The sequence below is a fragment of the Ciconia boyciana genome, chromosome 18 (assembly GCF_034638445.1).
Source record: "Ciconia boyciana chromosome 18, ASM3463844v1, whole genome shotgun sequence".
Taxonomy (NCBI): Eukaryota; Metazoa; Chordata; class Aves; order Ciconiiformes; family Ciconiidae; genus Ciconia; species Ciconia boyciana.
In genome coordinates, this window is record NC_132951.1 from 9,417,183 (window position 1) to 9,439,689 (window position 22,507).

The following is a 22,507-nucleotide window of genomic DNA, read 5'->3' on the forward strand; positions in this document are numbered from 1 at the left end:
ACGGGCACTGAGGAACAGCAAAGGAATGCAAGTAAGAGACTGCTACGTGCATGATCTGTCATCTCTCCGTGATCTTTCTGGAGAAGCATGGGAAGGAGCTGAAACAATAGCTTGCAGTGCCTGGCTAGTGGAAGTTGATTTTGGCCTATGGCATCACGGTATTTACATAAAGAAAGGGGGGGGGGATGGTGGAACAGTGTCTCGCTTGCCCTGAAGTGATTTCCCAAGAATTTCTCCCATCTGCACAAACTGAGCAAATGACCTCATTCCCCTCCTTTACACTCCTTCCAATACAGTGCCACAACCTGTTCCAACCTTTCCGGTGAGGGCTGCACGCACGCGTTCCGTCTGCTTCCCTTGGCTTTGCTGCCACATGTTTGCTCTCTCTTTCATAAACACTTTTCTCCAGGCTATGAAGACTACGTCTTGCCTGTTCCCTATGTATCATCAACAGCACATCTAGGAATGTGGACCAAGCACTGTGCATGAACACGTAACTGTCATTTCCACCTAGACCTTCCATACGTGTCCCTGCATGTCCATCTCTAGCATGCCTTTCTCCTGACACACACGGGAATGGGATAGAGAGGAGTGGATCTTTATTTCACAACTGAGGAGCCTAAGGCAGGGACATGCTGACAGAGACATTAAATAGCCAATGCTCATCACCAAATCAGGGTTTAGAGAGCCTCCTCCCCTTGCTTTTGACTTCATTCCCAGAAGACCTGACCCTCCAGGTAGAATAGGGTGATGACTCTTCATCAAGCCATGGCCTTGGTGACTTACAAGCTAAATAACCAACCAGGGAATAATCTGAATCTACAATTGTGCAAATGTGGAGGTTGCAAAGAGAAGAGATAGTCCAAAAAGTTAAAAGCAAACGAATTCAAATAATTGGAAACTAAAGAAGTTTATAAACTACAGAAAACAATAGGAGCTTAAGGGTCACTTGATCCAACAGAAGCCAGCCAGAGCAGGACTGTCTCATATCACAGTGTTATGAATATTCCTTAGATAGGAAGACAGAGACATCTGCAAACAATGGGGTTTAGGGAGGAGGCTGAGAAGGGATTGTTTAATGACTGAATTAAAATACTGGAAAGGAAAAAAGAAAAGATACATGAAACAAAATTGACTTTTTTTGTTCAGCGTAGAAGGAAACATTTTGGTTTAGATTATCTGCTACAGTTCAGGTTTGACCTTTCCCTCCAAGACATACAAATAAAAAAGACTTTTCAGAGCAAAAGTTATGTCTTGAAATAAAACTTTTTTTCACTTAGAAAATGCTCAAGCAAAACATTTAAATATGTCTGGAGTTTTCCCCTATTTTTATGTTTTATTCTGAATCATTCAGCTCAATCTGGATTTGGCAATGATTTTGACTTAAAAAATCCTCCCTGTTGTACAACAAAGCTACTGGTTGGAGGCGAGACCTGGGAACCTGATTCTTTCATTTGTCTTGATCAAGCTTTTTCCTCTGTTTGTCTGTAATATTTTAACAAAGGCAATTAAGTTGCCCCTGCATTCAAAGGAAAGAGACAGGCTCACAGAGAAGGTGGATACACATTTTGCACTGAACACAGGACAACCACACACCTAACTCAGGCATTTCAGTAAAGTGGCTGAAATTAGCTGTGACAACCTACTGCACTTTGTCTCTGCTGCTGTCCATGCATAAATGGGACAGTGAAATGTGTTGCAGGCACAGAGATCCCATAAATGCTACCATTTCACTTGTGGGAACATCAGAGCTAAGAGTGAAAGCCCTGCACGACTGTGTCTCCAAACTACCAGCTCACGTTCCCCTAACCTACTCTGTGGGCTGTGCTGAAATTATGGCCTTAGAAACCCAAACTGGCATGAGTTTGATGTTGCCTTGAAGTAATCTACCTTCTTCATTCCCTCTCCTCCCATTGTCCTTGTGAGTCCCTCATTTTCCCCTTTGCTTTCTTACAGGTCACTGTAAGTGTGCGCTCAGCACTGGAGCAACCTGAACAAAAGGTGCACGTAAGAGACTAGATCGCTACTACATTGCAGCCAATTTCTGGTGAGAGGGAGCCACTAGAGAAGAAATGTCTTGCTGCGTGTTGTCCTCTAGAAACTCTCATCTCCTAACAGCGGTCATGGACAGAAGTGCAGAAGCTTTCTCTCTGGGGCAGAGCCATGGCCCCAACAGCAGACAGTTTCATGGCTCAGCAGCAGTCACAGCAGTGGGTAGCCTGAGTGTAAGAGGATTTCTTCCGGATCAGATTAGCCTTATTCACTTTATGTCCCTTACAGATTTTTTTAATGCAATTTGATTTTTACAGCGCTATTGTCCAGACAGATGAATTGTTTTGTCTTATGGCAGTGAGCTCCAGAGATCAGTTTTCTATTATGTGAAAAGGCAGAGATTTCTATGGGTAATGAGCACATCCACAGTCATATTAGACAAGACAAAATTCTCCAAACACTTAGCAGTAATATAGGGTTTCCACTTTAAACAACATCTACAACAAATACACATTTGAGTTCCCCAAGGCCCTGATTTCCACAGGTATTTAGGGAATCAAACCCACACATAGTATCTACTAGGATTGTCAAAGTACCCAACTCAGAGAAACCATAAAACCCCTCAGAAGAAGGACTGTCTTTTGCCTTGGGCTCGTACAGTGATAGCCCTCTGGAGTACAGAGCCATGAATAAAGCTGCTGGATGTGCTAGAAATAATAAATGCCGAACCTTTTTCTGAATGATAGCCCACTTAGGTGTGGAGCCCAGATATACATACTCCAAGATTAACTGCTTCTTTTCTTTTTAAATAGGTCTGTGAAAGCCCAGCTCATTAACAGAATATATGACCTGCACTGAAATTTCCAGATATACCCATTGTAAAGCCAGTTTTAAAGAATCAGCTCTTCTTCCTTCCACTCGCCAAGTGCTGCATTCCCCCTACATATATCTCCCCTTGTAGAAAACCTGGCTAATATCTAGGAGGGCAGGGAGAAAAAGCTAAAAATTAAGCCTAGGGCCTGGCTCGGTCATTTGATGATGTAGTGCAGAATATTGTCTCCTCAGACTAACTAAAATAGGTTGAAAAAGGCACAACTGAAGAACACAGCTTCGCATGCCTACACGCACACCTTACACACACACACATCTCCTGGAGATGATCCAGAACAGAGCCACGGTGTGGATCGACAGAACTCAGGGGAATGTGGGTCACACCTGAACCACACTGGACCACAGACTATCTATCTTCAAGAGAAAACAGACACAACCTAAATCACATCTGCCACCTCAGGAGCATGCACTGCATGACACACCATGCTCTGAACCTAAAGGAGAAATTGCAGCAGGCGTAAGCCTATGGGCTAGGCAGAAGGCCAGCACGGACATCTGGGGTGTAATGCATGGGAGATCTGAGACACCTCCACCTCGACCAGCTCACCACCCATGCTGTGCAGCATATGAACCCACACTTCCATTCTCCACAAAGGTATGTGAGCCCTAAGCATCCTCTCCCATGCTAGGCGATGAGCCCTGGATAAAACCCAAGCTCCCTCTTGGAAACAGGGCGGCATTTGTCCTTGATGCCATGCTCCCGACTGTGGGAACAAAGACAACAATACAACAGACCACTGTAGAAGTGGGATCCAGGTCATGAAATGAGTGAGAGGCCACAAATCCTTGCTACACTGCACCTATCTAAAAAGGCTGGTGACATTCCGAGACAGATCCCTGCTGAGAAAGGCCAGTCTATAGGGAACTGGTGGGAATGTTGACAGGAGAAATCCCAGACAGGTACAGGGAGGGATGGGAAACAGTTCTGCAAAGGGTTGGAGCTCATCCCTCACACAGGCTCGTATCAGGTTGACCCGTCTGTACCTCCCATCCAGCGCACTTGGGGCTGGTTCACAGCAGCACCAGGGCAGGCGGAATCAGGCCCGGGGAAGAGCCCAGGTTGGAGGCGGGTGCGGGGGGAGCAGGGGAGGAGGGTTGCAAAGTGTTGGGAAACAGCCTGTTGTTAAGATTTCAGCCCTGAAGTGTTTGCGAAATCTCCCAGACAAGCCTAACTAGAAATATGAAGGCCCTGCTGCAGACAGAGCCTCTGTGGGTGAACGCAGCATGTCGAGATAAGCGTGGCAGGCCGTGCTGAGTGTCGCAGCCCCGTGCCTCCTGAGACCCTCGCAGCTCAAACGCCGGGGAGTATTTTGTTCCCTGACAAGGCCCTTGTGGCACAAAAATGCATCTTGTAAGGGTCTTCTCAGTGGTTTTTAGCATTTAGGTCACCAGGGCTGTTTTGAGATAACAGAACAAGAGTGAGCCCCCTTTTAACTCTGGGGGCTGGTATGCAAGTTCACACCTAGGGCTCCAGAGGGCCTGGGAAAGGCGAAGATGAAGCTCGCAGGAAACCTCCTCTCCATGCAGCACGTACAGTTTTAAAGGCTTGAATTTTTGTCAGCTGCTGCGCCATAAATCGGGCTTTCTCTCATGGAAGCCAGCAAGCCTGGTGTAACACGACATAGCTCAACTAAACCCAACAGATGCTCCTCTCTCTCCATTGGGTATAAATGGGGAGCAGCCTCACCAGAACCGGTGGAAGAAGGATGGCCCAAAGCCAGCAGGGACCCCCAGGAAAGCCCTGCCCGCTCGGATCCCCGCATCCCCACCTGCCCGCTGAGCGGAGCGAAGGAGCCCGTTTGCCAAACCACACGGAGCTCAGTTGCTCAGAAATCAGCTGCACTTCCTACCCTCGTGCTACTGATTGTGCAAACGTGAATGTAATTAGTCTAAATAATCACCAAAGATTTAATAGGAGCCAGACCACCCAGAGGCCAAATAGCTGGCGGTGGAGCAGGGAAGGTTTGTTCGCTGGTTTTTGTAACACTTGCTAATGAAGTGAGGTCAGATAGCAAAGCAAACACCCTCCACTAGCACATCCCCTGGGAATGCTGTATGTTGTGGGAAGCCCCACATCCCTTGAAGCCAAGAACGTTCTCTCAGGATAGGCAACATGTGCTGCTACCATCACTGCTTTTAATTTATCACCGCCTGGAAAGTCTCCCTGAACAATTACGAAACCAAGCTCTGAGCCCCAAAATAAGCTCCCATCCTAACCAACCATGACTGAAAATGCTCCTCACATGACAAACAGCTAGCCACTGAGGCTGCGACCAACAGCTCATGGGTAAGTGATTTCACCCACACACCTGGGTGAGCCAGCGTGCTTGGAGCACGCAGCAGCGCTCAGCCGCTTCCAGAGGCATGAAGCAACACTCCTCATTGTATCCTTCCTTGCTCACCCACCATTCATTGTATCTCGCCAGCTAATTATAGAGCTGACAAACACACCCAGCTGGGGACGTTCAAGTTGTGGGGAGCAGCATCATGGCAGAAACATCAGTTCTTCTGGATAAGCAGAATTTCCTCAGCCAGGGTGGTCACTTAGGCCACTAATTGCGCGAACTGCCTCAAAACCATGTTCTGCTGATGGAGCAAGACCTGAGATTCCCCAAGACAGGTCTGTGCTGCAGTTAGAGAGCTGGGAAAAGGCGCTTATTTCTCCAAAATACTGAGAAGTGGTTATTTCTCTTTTTCTTAGGGGTAGGAGTGCAGCAGACCCCCCTTTCCAGGGAGGTAGGGACAGTCTTTGGAAATCCCTGCTGGAGCCAGCAGCAGCCCCTCAGTTCAAAGCTCCTTTCTTTAGGCCTTGAATTCTCGGCCATAAAGTCTCTGAAGAGGTTTTGATAACTTGCCTATCTTTTAGATAAGCAAAGCTTTGGATGAATCCCACACGGTCCTCTATCTAATGCAAGTCCTCATTTGTTTTCCGCCGAGGCACTTGCTGGTTTTCCTCTCCAAGGTGTTGGACAGAAATATCAAGAGGCTGAAGGGGTGCCATTTGAGATGGGAATTTTTGCCAGGATGATTTTTCCTTTTCTTTTCTAAGTGCTATGGGGCAAAGCTGTTGAGGGAAAACCTGAGTGATAACTGAACGAGACAGGTTTTTCTCACGGGAGCAGTAGGTTTACTCCTTATGTGATGAAAAGGAAAGGCAGAGAGGAAAGACAGATAAAAGGTTGCCCTTTCAAATGGTTTAAGTTGGGGGAATTTTAAAACAGCAAATTCTCTTTAAATTTGCAGGGACCAGGCTGCAGGATCTTCAACTAAGCAAATCTGCAATCCAAGTCTGGAACAAAGTACGTAAGCAGAGCCTAAAGAGAGACATTTCTGATTTCTGCAAGGCCTTTCTAGAGAGCCTTGTCCAGGGGAAACTTGTAAAAGGGAAGTGGAAGAGAAAAGAAATGAAGGAGAACAGCAGCTGGAGAGAAGATCTCGCAAAAAGCATCAGAAAGAAATAGCCATAACCTCTCTCCCTGCAACATCGCATGCCCCAGGAGTTCCTTGCAGGCGGTCACCAGCCCAGAGACAGCCAGTTATGCCCAGGTTATTTATTTTTCTCACTTTAGCAGTGTCACGTATTTAATGTTTTAAAAAATTGTATCTTCTTTGATCTGTGGCAGGATACAAAGCAAGAAGCAGCTTCCTAGAGCAGCCAGGCAGAAGGGAGCTGGCAACCTGTGCTGGGTCAGGAGGGTAGGAAGATTAAAAGGAGATGGGATTTTGCTTTGTCCTTCACGGAAGACTTTATCCCCTCCAGATACACAACAGAAACTTTCTCTCCCTTGGAGGTTGGCCGGCAATGGCCTTCCTGGGTCATGCACAGGGCAAGCTGCGAGCAGCGCAGCCCCGTCCTCTGCCCCAACTGCAAACCCTGCCACCAGCTCCTGCTCCCCGCTCAGCCCACCTGCCCGGGGCTGCACCCTCAGGCACCGCAGGATGCGCGTCCCTGCTTCCTTGGGTGGCACTCGTCCCTGCGCCAGCCCTGGCTTCTTGCCCGCTGCAGGGGGATGCTGATCAATTAGCACACAACAAATAATTAAGCTGATGAATGTCTCTCTTTCCCACTTGCTGACTGCAGTTGCCTCGAATTTATGCCCAGAATATGACTGAATTTATTTGTTGCCGTTTGTAGCATTCAAAAGAGGTCTTTAATGATTTCTTTTAAGCTCTCTAGCCTGATTGTGAATAGTGCAGGGCAAATACTCATTATTTCCTATCTAAGCAGCAGCGCTGATTAGTCGGGTGGTTGGTCAGATAAGTCACACCGCTCTGTTCCCCTCTCACTGCAGAAATGCACAAGGTCATTCGCTGCTAAGCTCAAATGCAAAAGGAAAATGTGGCCTAAGCAAATGCTGCGTGGAAGTCGCTTGTGCATTTTCAGGGCAACAAAACAGGAGCGTGCAAAATCTCACGTTAAGTAAGAGGGTGCAGAATTAAAGTGAATATGGGTTGAATAATTTTGCTTTCGCACAGCCTGGTTTACAGCATTGTGTGCAGCTGAAAGTGCTTTTGGAAGGGTAGTGGGATTGCAGTGAAACTTAAGTCTTGACAGTTTGCGGACGTTAAAAATCTGAAGCCAGCTCTTACTTGACTGTTAACTCCTGAATCTTCACATGATGCAATGTTAATCTTCAGCCCTTTCCTAAAATAATGTGCGGAGTTGCTATGTTCTGTTAAATGTGAACCATGTGTCACCTCAGCAATGGCTGCAACGGTGAAAAGATGATAAATCTAAAGCTTGTAAAATGTCCTGTGACATTTTGGGAGAAAAACAGGTGCTGCATAAATGTTAGACATTTATGGGTAAACTTGCAGGGGCTTTAAAAGACTGACACATCTGCCACATAGTATGTAACCCTGAAAGAAAAGGAGCAAAGCAGACTCTTTCATGTGTCTCACTCTTTCTACGACCGTATGAAAATACATCCTCATCTGGTATTGGAATTAACAGAGCTGGACTCACTCCTCCCTATGTCTCCTCCAGGTTTTTGGCTTTTACACCCAATGTGTATTTTAAAACTGTGCCTTTTTAAGTAGGTGGCAAACTGTGCTGGAAGGATTTGGTATGCGGAGTATTTTTATTCAGCTCCCTTTTCTCTCACCTTTCATTGTTTTTCCCTTTGGAATATCTCCTGTAACGCTCCGCTCATAAACCTCTTCAAAGGGAGGGCTGTATTTGAACAGCCTTGCCTGAAATCTGGTCCCAGTCAAAGGCCTCAGACGGGAAAATAACTCGCAGAGCCGAGACCTGCGGCCCCACGGCTGCTGCCGCAGGTGTCGGCGGCTGCTTTGCAGGCAGAGAGGTGCTGCCTGCTGCCTCTTTGGCTTTGACGCCGCAGCCCCGCCGGCTGGGTTATTATTCCCCTCTTTACCCTATAAATGTAATAAACTGGGACTTAGCATCTTGCTTTTGGCATGGAAGGTCCAAGGAGAAGGTGGTTTTCTCACTCCTCCCGAGCGCCTTGTTCAGCTCCTGGGATGTTGTTGGTGTTTTGGGAGAGAGGAGGAGATTTTGGAAGCTGAATGTGTGCCAAGGAAGCAATGGGCTCTGTGGTTCAGCCCTCAAACTGTGTGATCTCTAGGATGGGTGTTTCTAACGTGCATACTAGGGCAAGTCTAATTCCCCCAGTCACAAAGGTACAGCTCCCAGTGAAGTCACTGGAAGCAGACTTATCTCCAAAAAGCTACAACCCCCCACCTCCATGAGGGAAATGCATCAGCTGCATGACCAGCTGCCTGCCTCTGAACCACTTGCCCTTTGCATCGGGCAGTTTTAGCACAGAAAACAGTAACCGACTGGGCTACAAAGTGCTTTCCCCATCTTGGGTGGTCACTTCATTTCTGGGTGGCAGCGAAGCAGCAGATATTTTGAGCCTGACTCGCCTGGCTGGTAAGTGCTCACAACTCTGTGCAGATCCCACTGTCTCAACTCCCTGCCCAGCAATAAATTCTGCTCCCAAACCTTAATCCTATCCCTCTCCCCCTCAATTCGGCACTCACATCCCTTGTGTTTCAGTCCCACCCCCGCCTCAGCAATACGTTGTGCCCTTAGCTCCTGTCTTGATGGGGCTGGTTTGGGTTGGTCCCCTCCCAGCCACCTCGCTTCCATTCCTCTGGCACCTCTTGGGATTTTTCATCCCCTGCTCTCAAGCCTGGAGGCAGTGAGATGAAGTTTCCCAGGCAGGCTGTTGTAGGAGGAGAAGACCTACACCACGCTGAGCTACCGGGCACTTCCAGCTCTGCCCTCCCAGCAGAGGCCAATGAGCAAGCTGTGCCTGCCCTTGGGCTGCTCCTCCCAAGGAGGTGGAAAATCAGCCGGAGATAGGAATATCCTCTTGGAGATGACACTGAGGATGCTGCTGCCTGTCACCCCGCTCATCTCTGCAGTGGGCATTTCAGCAGGGAGCCCCGTACAGGCTCTCCATGCCCTACTCCACCTTTGGGGAACAGAGAAGCTCACCTGCCCATGCTTCCCTCCCAGCATGTGGCTCACAGGGACACTCACAAAAGAAACACAGCAATACAGGGGAAAAAGTGTCCAAAAAAGCACATTTAGAAAAACTACCTCTTCCCCCACCTCTTCCCCAGTGGAGAAATGAACTCCTTTCACTTGCCAAGATATGTCCACTTCCCTTCCCCAGTGTTCCCAGATAGGCCAGAGACAGCTCACAGTGCTGTACTGGTAAGAGATCTTTGGCTGAACCAAGGAAAAGAAACCTCCAGCAAAAGCTGTCTTAGAAAGGACTGTTCCCTGCAGAGACATCTTCAGTCCCTCCGCTGTGGTAGAGAGGACCCTCTTCCTCAGATGAGTGAAATGGATGATGTCATATGCTGAGCCCAAGCTCCCTCTGTCTGTTCTCAAGGTGGTGTTTTTTATTAATATATATTAGATACTTAACATAGCTGGATTGTCTTCATTCTGATCTACACTCAAATCTTTAAGAGAAGGTCAAAATCTCACATGGCAGAGGCTAAAATTTTCTTTCCTTTCTTTGGGAAACAAGTTCAAAATCTATCCTGGTTAGAAACACATGAAATGTTGTACCGCTTCAAACCACAAGCTCTATCGCTCATCTCTTGTCTCCAACAGTGGCCAGAAATGGGTGTCAAAAGAAGCATAAAAAAGGGGGAATGTGTGGAGGGATCCTTCCCCAGGCTCAAGCAGTCAATGGTTTAGATATTCCTGAGCCAGAAACTGCATCCAGTTCACAGTGTCTAATAGCCACTGATGGAGCTAACCTCACAAATATGCCTATTCTCTTTTTGACTTCAAATATATTTTTGTTGTTAATCATACTCTGTGGCAACGCATCCTATCATTCAGATACACTTTGTGTGAATAAGCACTTTCTTTCACTTGTTTGGATCCTGCTTCCAGGTAATTACCATTTCACCCCCTCACTGCTGTGTGATAAGAAACAATGGATTTTATTTTCCTAAGCATCCTCCCTGCATTAAATAATGTTTTTTCAAATCTCTGCCACTAACCATGCCCACTGTCTCTTTTGCAAGATTTGCAGGTCCTGGTCTATGTGGTCTCTGTTTGTGGAGAAGATATTTCACATCTCTGCTCAGCCCTGCTGCCCTGCTCCACACCCCTCTCTGTCCCACTCTGTCCTTTTGGAGATGGGATGGTCAGCGAGCCATATGTATGTGGGTACACACGGATCCAAGTACAGACCTAAAACGATGCTTTTGTTTTACTCTCTGTTCTTTTCCTAATGACTCCTAACCTTTAGTTTCCCCTCTGAGCATTGAGGGTGGATATCAGGACAGGCAAAGATACCTGTGTCAGTGTTTCTGTGTGAAGCTCTCCTAAGCAGTAGGTGCAGCTTTTCTCATGAACATCCCCCAGGGTTTTGGAGGGAGCCAGCCTTTGCCTATAGAGAAGCTAGGGTTTATTTACAATAAGAATGAATGAACGCCTCTGAGTACTTTATTTAAGAACCTGCCTTGCACAGGTATAAGGCAGGTTATGATGGGAAACGCATATGCATATCAAGAGAGAACTTCAAAATGAACCAACAAGAACTCAGTGCCTATGGTGAGCTGATGCCTGGACTGAAGGTCCTTCTGAGACCTTGGACAGCCCCTATTCTAGCAAAAATAAAATTTTCCCGGGCGCAAAGCAGCACTCTCCAAGGAATTCCCAGTGAAAAGAGGAAGCTGCATCCCTACCTTTTTGGTCTTGACTGTCGAGGCACAGCAGTCCCCACCATCATAGTTGCAGAAGGCTCGGTTGTTGATGGAGTCACAGTAGTTGTCCCCCATGAAAGGCTGAAAAAGGAAAAAGCAGAAAAAGACTGAGAACACAGACATGGATAAAACCTGTAACAATATGTCAGAAGGAAAATATGAAGACTTGAAGGAGCCGTATACTTTGTAACATTACCAACTGTCCTGAAAAGCAAGAGATAATTATTCCCCTCTCCCTTCAAAGCAGACAGAAAAAAAAGGACACTAGATGGAAGGGAAATGAGCCCTTGTTGGCTTTTCACATCCCACATAAGATGATGCTTCAGGAATATTAATTTGACTAGGCCCAGAGACAGCATCAAGGCATCTAAAATTGTGGCACCTTTTGATAATTTTAAGCTAACCTTCCAAAACTATGTGGGATAAGAAGCAGATTATGTATAGCAGCAAAACTGGCTTGCTTTTAATAGCTGTACTTTCCACCACAGTTCTCCTAACTATGCAACAAGTGTCAGCATTGAGGGCACAAAACATATCACAAAGAGAAATGGAAGTGGTCTGAGCTCAGCATAGAGACCACGTGCTCTCGTTCTCTGAGCAGCAGTGACTGCACGTGACCTTGGCCATGACACGTAATCTCCCTCTGCTCCACAGCTCAGAGCTGGGATAATGACAATTATTCAGAGGCATGTTGTGGAGAGCTATTAAGTAAAATTCATAAATGACCTTGAAAATGAAAATGTGGTCACTAGTCTGTGCAATGTGATCACTAGTCTATGTGCTACACAGGACCTGAATAATAATCACGATTCTGAAGAAAAGGCTTGAAGTCTGGTTTTTCATTACATGTTGGAGCCCTCTTGGTCAGTCTTTCTTGGAAGTCAAAACTGTGCCTGATGCTAAAAAAGGTCCATGACAGGTATGAGAAGCCCAGGCAGAAAGGTCAGAAAAATGGATGCTCAGCAGAGAGCACAGTCATATCTCTGTAACACTTCTTACACGTGCAGGCTCATGGGGCCATTCCCATTTTATCTGCTCTTTGGAAAATTCATTTATTCTGCACTGAGAAAAACACACCAGGGACTTTCCTACAAGAAGGCATCATTGCAGAGCGGGTGGGGAGGCTTGTGGAGGTTTCCTGGGGAGGATTTTGCAGCAATTGCAGTACCAGAGTCTCCCTGATGATAGATAACTGAAGAACCAGCAATGAGAGCTTGCCGTGCTCTCCCCAGACAGAGCCATGGCCATGCTCTTCAGTGTTGAAACAGACCCTATGGAGTGCTGCAAATGCAGGCTTTTACTGCTGATGTTTTGCAAATTTAAATATTTCTATCAGGGTATAGGAAATCCAGGTAATGATGGCAATATCGGACCAGAGCAGGATTACCAGGAGGTGACTGACTTATTGCGTGTCACTTGTTTAGCTACATGCCAATACTACAAATGCTGACAAGGAAAATCAGAGTTACAGGCTGAGGCTCCTATGCCTGTAAACTGGCTTAACTCCATTGACTTCCACAGAGATTGACTTATTTATACAGGCAAAGACTTTGACTTGCAAACACCCGTCCAATTTAATTAATATGCTAAGAGTGAAAAGGGAATTATTTATAAGTAGATGGAGAGATATTTTTATGCCAACCTGGTCAGTTTAAGAACCATGAACTTTGCCCAACTGCCCAAGACACTTTGTAGGTTTCTTCATGTTTCCCTTGTATTGCCTGGCTGTGGCTGCTTGTCAAGAAAGGCTTGCCTTTAATTTCCCGTGCCTATGCCTGCACTCTACACCTATGAACACTGGAAAATCAGTAAAAGAAACTTGTGGAAGAATTTGCCTTTCACTCGCACTGGCACAGAGTAGGCAAGTCAGTCCTTTGGGGAAGAAGAATGGGACAAATAGCACCTATCCTGATTTGGTACCAAAATCCTCATTTGGGTGACCTTGGAGACCTGGCTGTGGAGGCTGAGGTCTCTAGAGGTCTTCATGCATATCTTACTGCTCTATTTTTGGAGGGCTACACAGGTAGTCCAGAGGGACTAGTTTTCTACTGAAACACTTAGGTTAGCTGCTGAGAAGTACGGGGCTGACTCATAAACCTCTATTCCTGCCACTAGGGAGCGACAAAAAATCACATTGCAGCAGCAGTCTGGGTTACCACTGTGATCGCCAAGCGTAAAATAATGCCCCGCTTACAGCCTTCTATTCAGGGAACCTTCCCTAATGCTAAGGATATTAATACATTAGGGATTGTATCAGCTTAATGGCCCAGTATTATTGACCTACTGGCTTATTAGTCCCTGTTTCCATAGTCGTGAGAAAAGGCTTGGTGAAGACAGTATTTCTTCTGAAATCTTAATGCCAGAGAATAAGCACTGGCCCATTCGTGGATCCTGGAAGCATCATGCTCTAAAAGTGATGCTAGAGGCCATTATCAATTGTCTGGGCAAAACCTTCCAAGATGATAGATTGCGATGCAGTGACACTGCTGAATGAATGATGAAAAGAAGAAAGTTCCTATTGATGCAGAGGGGTCTGGCAATTAACAATGATGGAAGGGAAGAAAATGCTGAGAAAAAGCATGTCAGTAATAATGGCTTCTGGTAAATTATTACATCATTGCAAAGTTTGCCTCAGTAACAACTATCCTTAAACAGCAGAAGAATGGATACCCAATGGTGCATCAGCACCTGAATGGCATTTCTTAATGGTCGCTGGATGTTATTTTAGCTCTCTTTGGAGAATAGGGGCGCCTAGCCAGCCTGCATGAATGTAATACGTGAGATGGCTTATGACATTCAAAGCACTGACAGCAGAATGCTTTTCATTTAGGGAACAACTAGACAGAAACTATTACATTGTTGGAGAGTTATTACCCTCTTGGGCCCAACATTTGTATGCGAAGGAAACCTGTCTTTCACTTCAAGACAAATCACGTCGCACAGCAATGTGGTCTAGAGTTTCGTGTCAGATTTTGGAGTTCTGTGCCATGTTCTGCCACTCCAGGCGAATAACTTCAATGCGCTTTTAAAATTGGGTTACTGGCTGCTGAAAGTGCAGTCAGTGCTGCAGAAAGTCAGGAGACGTGGAGTCAAGACACAGCTCTTCCACTGCCTGTCCATGTAACCAAAGCAGCCATCTATCCCTCTGCCTCTGAGCTACCCCATTTCTAAAATGGGCATGAAGCTTCCCAGCCTTACAGAGGTGCCACAAGGACTGACTTCTTGACATGGGTGAGATACTGAAGGGCTGGCATGACAGAAACTGCATGAGCACCATGACACTGAGAGAGGTGCTCCAGCCCTGTTTAACCACTGGAAGCATCTTAAGACTTCTCAGACTTTTCAAAGACTGTTGCCAGCAGAAACAACATCCTTCAAAATAATTGCTTTTTTTAAAAAACACACAAAACTGTAAAAAAGTATCGCAGCTGAAATGTAACTGCATTTTTCTGATCTTTTTTTTCTGGTTCAGACAGAGGTGCACAGTGGAGGGATGTGTGATTTGCTCACTGACCAGCTGTGCTGTCTACCCAGTGGTATAATTTCTGCTTCTGGCTTTCCTGAAGTTTATCTGCACACACCAAAGCCCAAAGCCTAGCTGGCCTTGGAAAGAATTGGCCCTCTAATAAGATGTCAAAATCAAGGAAAAACAACTGAAGGTTTTTGCAGCTTCCCAGAAATTCCCAGATCCTGGGGAATACTGATGGTCTACCAATGTTGTTGAGCCGCTTGATCATTCAACCCCTGTGACAGTCACCCAACCATTGGCGCTAGGAAAACCACCGATTTCACCGCTGAGTGTCAGAACTGATGCAGGAGATCGCAGTATGTTTGATAGGGTAGTCAGGGCAAAAGCTTGTTTGCCCCACTTGAAAAACAGCATTTACAACCCAGGTGACTGCAGTGACTGTTACCATAACACTTAGGAGAGCAAACACGGACCACCTGAGCTAATGTAAAAGCTCACCTCGCAGCCTTTGACACAATGAATCAGGGAAGGGTGAGGGTACCACTTGAGTCCTGCCGTGCAGACAACGCTCTGGAGGGGAGGAGAATGAAAAAAAAACAGGTTAAGACAAAGAAATCAGTGTACAGAAAATCAGCGTGCTGGCTCTCCTGTACTTAACCAATGAAGTTCAGTTCCTAACACCTCTTGTGTTCTCAGGACCTGGCTGTCCTCCAGGTATTTACAAGAAGTGTTGGACTTGACACTTGCAATAACAGAACATTTGAGATTAAAATAATATTTAAGGTTCTCCTAAAATGTCATGTCCAATATTTCACTCATGGGGGAACGTGGCAGGGAAAGGCAAAGGCACAGATCCACTGTCTTGCTCTTGGGTAGGGGGGAGACATTTTAGGAATTAATTGAGGGATTTCTTTGGTGCTGCAAAACATGGTTCTCTTTCACTACCCATCGTATCTGTGCTTCTTGAAGATGCTAAAGGTGGACTTTCAGATACATTTTTGCACCATCCTTTAGATCTTAAATGGAAGCACCTCCCACTACATGCCTTCAGAATAACCTCCAGAAAGGACAGCATCATCTGCTACATTGTATGAGCATTATAATAATTTCTGTATTTATAATAAATTCTGGAGAGCCTAGTTTTGGGCAAAAATGATGACCAGCCTACTTAATGATGACACACCCAGGGCAGCCATTGTTTGCCTGTAGACATGGAAACTTAGATTTTAAGAGTGGATGAAAAGTTTGGTCAGTCAGTGGAGATGGTGGTTCAATACCATGGAGGTCTAGGAGACAGGACTCCCATCCATTCACCAGGACATCAGGCACAACGTTCATTTTGGGTTATTGTCCATGGATGAAACACAACAATGTCCAGTTGGGCAAGACGGACACATAGGCACTTGCCCAAGGGCAGGGGTCGGGGTTGGATGGAGGCCTGGGGAAGGAAGGGATTAACATTTGGGAAGACCTGACGCACAAGCCATCCCTTCCCCTGTTTATTTGAGGGCTAATTTAATCCATCTGCAGGGGAACCTCAGCATGTTTTTACAGTTTCTGTCATTTGAGGCTTACCTGGCGTGTGCTAGAAAAAGGACTTTTATACTATCTGACTTGGGCTGTTTATCTTTCCGATGCTCTCGGATTTTCCACTATTAGTCAAGCCCAGCTTGCCCCACCTGCCTCGCAACAGGGCCCGTCTGTGTGAGCGGAGAAGCGGCCGGGTGAGGGAGGAGGATGTTGTTTATTCCCCGGGAGGCAGGCTGCAAGGTGCGGGGGCCCTGCGGTGTCAGACATTCCCCCAGCGCACTCTTGACAGACAGCTGGAGATTTCCAGGCTGTTGCCTGCCACAAATGGTGAGATTTTTTAAATTTTTTTTCCCTCTTCTGTTTATTGCACTTCAGAGGGAAAAGAAAGGAAGCTTTTCTAGGTTTCAAAATAAACAAGGCCAGTCAACAGACCAGGAGGGGGGAGAATAAGGGAGCAGTTCAAGAGCATTTGAACCCAAGAATTAAACCAAAGTAGAAAAACTCAGGCATTTGCCTCCTGTATCCAAAGCCAGACAGACAATAGGTAGAAGTGCACTTCCAAAGAGCATCTCCCATTCCCCTGGTAAGAAGCATCAATATTTACAAAACCTCTCGATATGTGTGAATGTGTGTGAGCATTTGGAGCTAACAAAGGGAGATGAATAGCACTGAAACAGGCTCTTAAGAAAGGAGGTTTCCAAGTGAGAGCATTCCCTCGCAGACGATGCACTGACTACTTTCCTGACCCTCCCAGTATTAAAAACACAGCACCCTCCCTTAGGGGAACGATGGAAGGCGAAGTCTCTGCTGGGATGGTGCTCTCCTCAGAGCTCTCACTCAAGGTCATCTCAATCCCAAGGGCTGCACAGCCTTCAGCTGGACAGCCTCCAGGGAGAGGGAGTGCAGCTCCGGGCTGCTCTCCATAGCGTAGGAAAGCCAGCTGACCTTGTGCTAGATTAATCACTGGGTCAGTGGGACATTCACATTGCTCTTGAGTGCTACCTGCCAATGGCATAGTCCCAGTTACTTTGTCCTCTTCTCAGATGACACTTTGCTAGGCTAGTGGAGACCATTAGAGCTACTCCAGCTGAATTCAATCCTTCTAACATTCACAGAGCTGGAAGAAGAGTACGCTCAGGGAAGGGCCCTTAGCCATGGCCCTGACTCCTCTTGCTGGTCTTCCAAACCCTGAATTCCCACCACCCTGCCTGTTTGTACCCTCAAGCTGCTGTTGTGGTGTGTGTGGTGCAACAGGACAGGAGAGAGGTTGTTCATAGAAGGAGAGCCTGGGTTGGAAAATTAAGAAACTGAGGATGATTCAGGTTGCTGGGCATCGTTCCTGCCTCTTGCGGTGCTACAAGGCACAAAGGTGCCATGGGGTGCTGCATGGGGCAACTGAGATAAACAAACATATAAAAAGCAAGCAAGGAAGGGTATAGGCAGCAGTACTGCAGGACATGACCAGGATCCAATGGCATCAGTGTGTGCAGAAAGGAAGGTGGATTTATAAGGCCAACAAAGGATGCAATAAGAGTTGGATGGAAGGACCACATCCGACACATGCCAGGCAGTGCACGGGGGATAAAGCCCATCTGGCTGCTGCCTCTGCAAGTCCCATCCCTTCCCCGTGCTGCCATGTGCTCCAAGCCGCTGCGGTGACATATGCCGCCCTCATGGCCCCGGCTCCCCTTGAGCATCGGCTTCTGCAGCACAGCTGCCCTCCCATGCAGGCCGCCCTGCGCAGCCGGGTGTATTGACTTTGGTCCCGTCCCCATCCCAGAAACGCCATCCAGCTACATCTGCGGTTTGGTGGCTGTGACTCCATCTGCTGCGAAGGGAGAGGAAGCTGGGATGCGCTCCCACAGTAGGTAACAAAGAGCCAAGAAAGCAAATCAAGCTGTCATTTTCTCCTTGTGAGGGAAGACCTAGTGCCTCCGGTCACGGCGCTTCCCTCCCATGGTGGGACTAACACAATGATGTCAACAATTTGCGGGCTGCGGAGGGGATTAGGTTTCCCCAAGAGAGGCTGGTGGAGAGCTCTCCACCACCTTAGATGGGTCAAGTGTCCCCCAGGGCTAAAGCCCAGGGACTGGCATCTACTGGTCTCAGCTAACTCTCTCCTCAGGCACTAAATGAACATGACAATTAACTGTGGGCTTAATGTCGCGGTGGTGAGGGGATTGGCTGCTGCTGCCAAGGGAGGGGAGACACGGCGCTTTGTGGCTGTTTCCTCCTCTAGCTACAGAGAGGGTGGGAAGTCCTGCCTTCCTGGGCGCTGAGCTGCGGCACTGCAATAAGTGATTTCACCACTCCATGACTCAGTTTCCCTGCCTGCAAAATGAGCCCAACACTCACAGAAAGAGGAGAGGGGAAGGAAGGAGGAAAACTGCAAAGCTTAAATGAATAGGGGAGTAGTTAAGGAGAATTCCCCTTAATGACTTCTGGACATCCAAAATCCCAGGGCTTGCAGTGCATATGGGAAGACACGTTGCCAGCAGTAGGGCAGCGTCCTGGGCATGCAGAGGGGCCACGGCCCCACTCAGCCCCACTGGTAGGCAGAGTTGGGGCATGCCGACCCTTTCAAGGCTATCCCGAGCATGCATGTGCTTGCACAGTATTTGGCCTGTTCCTGTTCAGCACAAAGGCAAGGACCCAAATTCAGACAACCTAAGAAATTAGGTGTCTGCCCTGTTTCTCTGCAGTCAGTGGGAAAGAGCTGTCAAGCTGTCTTTCTGAGACATTTCACTTTTTTCTCTCCACTGCCTGCATAGTCAGGCTTGGCAGCTCTATCTATAGGTGTCTTCAACAGCTTGCTGCCCCTTGCACGGGCACGGTAAATGGGAAATCACAGGAACAGCAATGGTTGCTCCGAACACGGACTGCTGCAGAACAGCAGACACACAGAAGATTTCAGGTGAATTTTTTTTCCCTGCTGAAAATACAGATTTGGAAGACACTGCCAGCTTGCACTGATTTTTGCAAACTGTTTCAGAGCCAGCAAAGTAACTCAGCCTAAACCAATTCTGAAAAACACAATAATATTTAGACATTTTTCAAAATGAAATATCTGTTGTTGTTCCTTTGAGAGGACATTTAATTTCTAAGTTTTTTTCATTTTCATTAAACAAAAAGTTTAAAAAAAATCCTTGGAAATGAAATGCTAAGTTATGTTCAAACCAACATGGTTTTTTCTCCAATTTTTTGGTTCACCAAAAATCACATCAAAAAATGCACTTTGATTAGGAGAAAACATTTTTTTAAAATTTGACAGAACTTCCTGTAAACCGAAAAATCGAGTGATTTGCACAGCTCTGCTCTAAACAACCCCCAGAGGAGGATGGTTCCCTCTTCCCACTTCGCTTCCATAACAGCTGTTGCTTGAGCAGCTACACACAAATACTTTTTTTTTTCTTGCCGGCTGTCCCTATGTTTTATCTGTGCCTGTCCTTTCAAAGGTAAACTTGAGAGATCGGTCCTAGCTTTACCTGCTTCTCATACTGCACTCATTTGTACATTACTTGTGCCTGAAATTAAGTAACTAAAAGTGTTTCCTTTGTGTCATTCAAGTATTTTGAGATCCACAAAGCCTTGTCGTGTAAAAGGCTTGCTTTACTCGTATGGCACAACAGCAAGCTGTCACTGACCATAAATAAAGACAGATATTATTAATGATATATAACACATTGCTGTGGGGACCTTCCCCTAAGGCGTCCCAGTCCCATCTCTCCAGGGTCTCCCCAGTCCTACCAGCAGCAGCATTTCCCCCAGTGGCACCCCACGAGGCACCGCTCCCTGTGGGTGACATCCCCTTATCTGGAGAGTTGAATAAGATGGATGTTTTACAGCTACCAAAAAAATCCCCTCCAGCGTGTCTCAGCATCATCCTGCTCGTCTCCTAAATGCTCTCCTCCGTCTCCCAACGCAAGTTTTCAAGACCAAATCTCACCCTCTAGTTACAATGCGTTTGTGGGGTCAAACTTGTATCTGCTCACAGCCTAAAGCTCTCGGAAGATCCTCACCATCAGGGCAAAATAGGTCTTATTTACCACTGTACTCTCGGAAACCATTTCTCCTCCATCCCTCACTCCCCTCATCTCCCCCTTTACTACTATATGTTTTCCCTGCTGCCTAATGAGCCCTCCAGAGACCTGCAGGTATAAAACTCGTTACAGCTCCCTCTGCGTACCCGCATCAATAAACGGAGCACAGCAGAGAACGGGAGGGAAGCTGTCACTTTATTTTACCATGAATTACAAAACCACTTTAAAGTCTAGCACTCGGGAAAGGGCCAGTGAGAAATTGCCCCTAATACAGAGATAGGGGTTTTCTTTATGTTTCATGCCAGAAACTTGGCAAAGCCTAGGCTTAGGCAGTAATATAATCTTGGCGTCTGGAGTGAATGGGAAGCTGGGAAGGACACTGTGAGCTTGTCGTATTCTCTGGACTTAGGTTCCCCACCCCTTTCCAGGATTTATTCTATTGCTCTGTGTGAAACAGAGCAACAGGGAAGTATAAAGTGGCGGAGATTTTTGGAGCGGCTCACTATCCACAGCAAAGGCCAGATTTCAAAAATCCCAAACCCTGGGTACATATTTAGGCATGTAGAGAAGCAAATAGACTGTCAAAGCTGTTCAGGACATGCTGGGGCTGTGCTGGCTACTCGTTCTCCTCCTAAATGGAGTTCAAGTGTGTAAAACAGACTCCTGCAAAGCCAGGGCCAAGTATGTAAAAGCTGACAGTGTTTGCTCAAGCACCACCAGCAACCTGCACCCTGGTGACATGTGATGTGCCAGCGTCTTCCAACGTGCACTTGAGCATGTCCAGATAAATGTCTACACCTGCAGAAATACTGCGTAGGCACAAGTGCTTGGTTACACGTATTTCTAGGCAGGAGGGCATATTTGTGTAGATGGCATGAGCGTTTTCAGAAAGAGGTAGATGACTCTCTCCCACTGGTATCCAAGCGTAGGCATGAAAACAAGCAGCTCTTTGCTGCAAGCGGCATGTGTGTGCAGGGGTGAGTGTGTGTGCAAGGCGCTGTACACGGGTGTGCATGTCCCCATCAGGGCAGGCCGATGCCGCCATGCGCTGGAGGATGCACAGGATGGAGTGCCGTGAGCAGTTAATGCTGCCTGTGCATTTGCAGCAGGCAGGAGGAAGAAGTGGTGACCTCTGGAAGGGGCTGTGCTGAGCAGACATCTCTCGCATGCGGGTGAAGGGGTGGGGGGAGGACTCAGCCAGCTCTGCTGGTTCGGGAAATGAAATACCCTCTGTATCAGCTTCTTTTGTCATCCAAAAGCAGTGCAGAAAAATCCAGCCCTGGCACACAACGAATGCAAAATACTGAACAGGAGGAAGAAAATAAAACCTGGCCAGTGCCCTTTCTCTCACTGTCCATCACATCTTCCTGTGTAATGAATCATGTTTCCAGATCAGACCCGCTGTAGGAGCTGGGTGGATCTGAGCACGCTGATTTGGGGCCCTTACCTTGAACTGACTTTCACTGGGAAATCACAGAGAGAAAGCAACTTGGAGAGAAAGCCACCACATTACCAGAACAACATTCAAAGACCAACAAAAATCAGGAATTCTTTTCTAAAGGGCAGAATTCACCAAGTATTCCCCTCATGGAATGAACCACGGGTAACGCTGTTCACTCACTGCACATAAACATGCAACAAGGGAGATGGTTAGTGAAATCGTCCGGCACTGACCTTCACTCTTTGAGGGTTCATCCAGTGCTGGATGTCTTGCACAGTCTCGTTCACACGCAGGAGGATGGGCTCGTGACTGTGATCCAGACATGAGGTGGTACACTCTGCGCCTGCACGAAACACGGAGAGGATAAAGCTAAAGGATAAAGCAAGCAGCTTCTGACCCTTTCAGCATCCTTCCAGCTGAAGGACAGGATTAGAGCTCGTTTTTCCTAAAGTGCAATTAGCAGTCAACCATAACTATCACATATCTTCTAGCCACACATGAAATGCTGAGTACAACCCTGCATCTCAGCAGGAGATCGTGGGGGTGGCAGATATTCCAGGGCCTTTTTGCATGAGCTGCATATCTAGGTATTTCTCTGGCTATTAAGTCCAAGAAGGGGGTCAGGTTTTACGCTTTCAGATCATCAAGAAAATGTGAAGGTTTTTCCATTTCAACTGCTCTCTCAAGCAATGGGACTGATTAAGCAGAGGCTGTCAAACTCATCTCACCTATGACATGACGAAAACCTACCGTTTGATCTGTCAGATTTACAGACAATAATAATCTTTTGGAGGGTGACCAAGCCTAATGATATTGCAGACGAGCTATCACCTTAGTCCCACAGTCGATAAGAAGTACGCAGAGAGGTAATGATGGCTTTGTTCACACATAAACCTGCTTTTTCTCTGATTAACTGTCATGCCCAGTGGGAATCCTGTCCTTTCT

The 22,507-nt window shown here is 46.9% G+C and overlaps 1 protein-coding gene across 3 annotated transcripts in view; it reads right to left on the reverse strand.

Annotated features, from left to right (window-relative positions):
- The window catches only part of PAPPA (pappalysin 1), a 254,253-nt gene that overhangs the window by 7,266 nt on the left and 224,480 nt on the right, over positions 1-22,507 (reverse strand). For all 3 annotated transcript variants that reach the window (XM_072883095.1, XM_072883093.1, XM_072883094.1), the window contains exons 19-21: positions 21,796-21,905; positions 15,050-15,121; positions 11,065-11,163 (exon numbers count right to left, since the gene is read on the reverse strand). In XM_072883095.1, the coding sequence (XP_072739196.1) occupies positions 11,065-11,163; positions 15,050-15,121; positions 21,796-21,905 (281 nt within the window). The remainder of the gene's footprint in view (positions 1-11,064; positions 11,164-15,049; positions 15,122-21,795; positions 21,906-22,507) is intronic.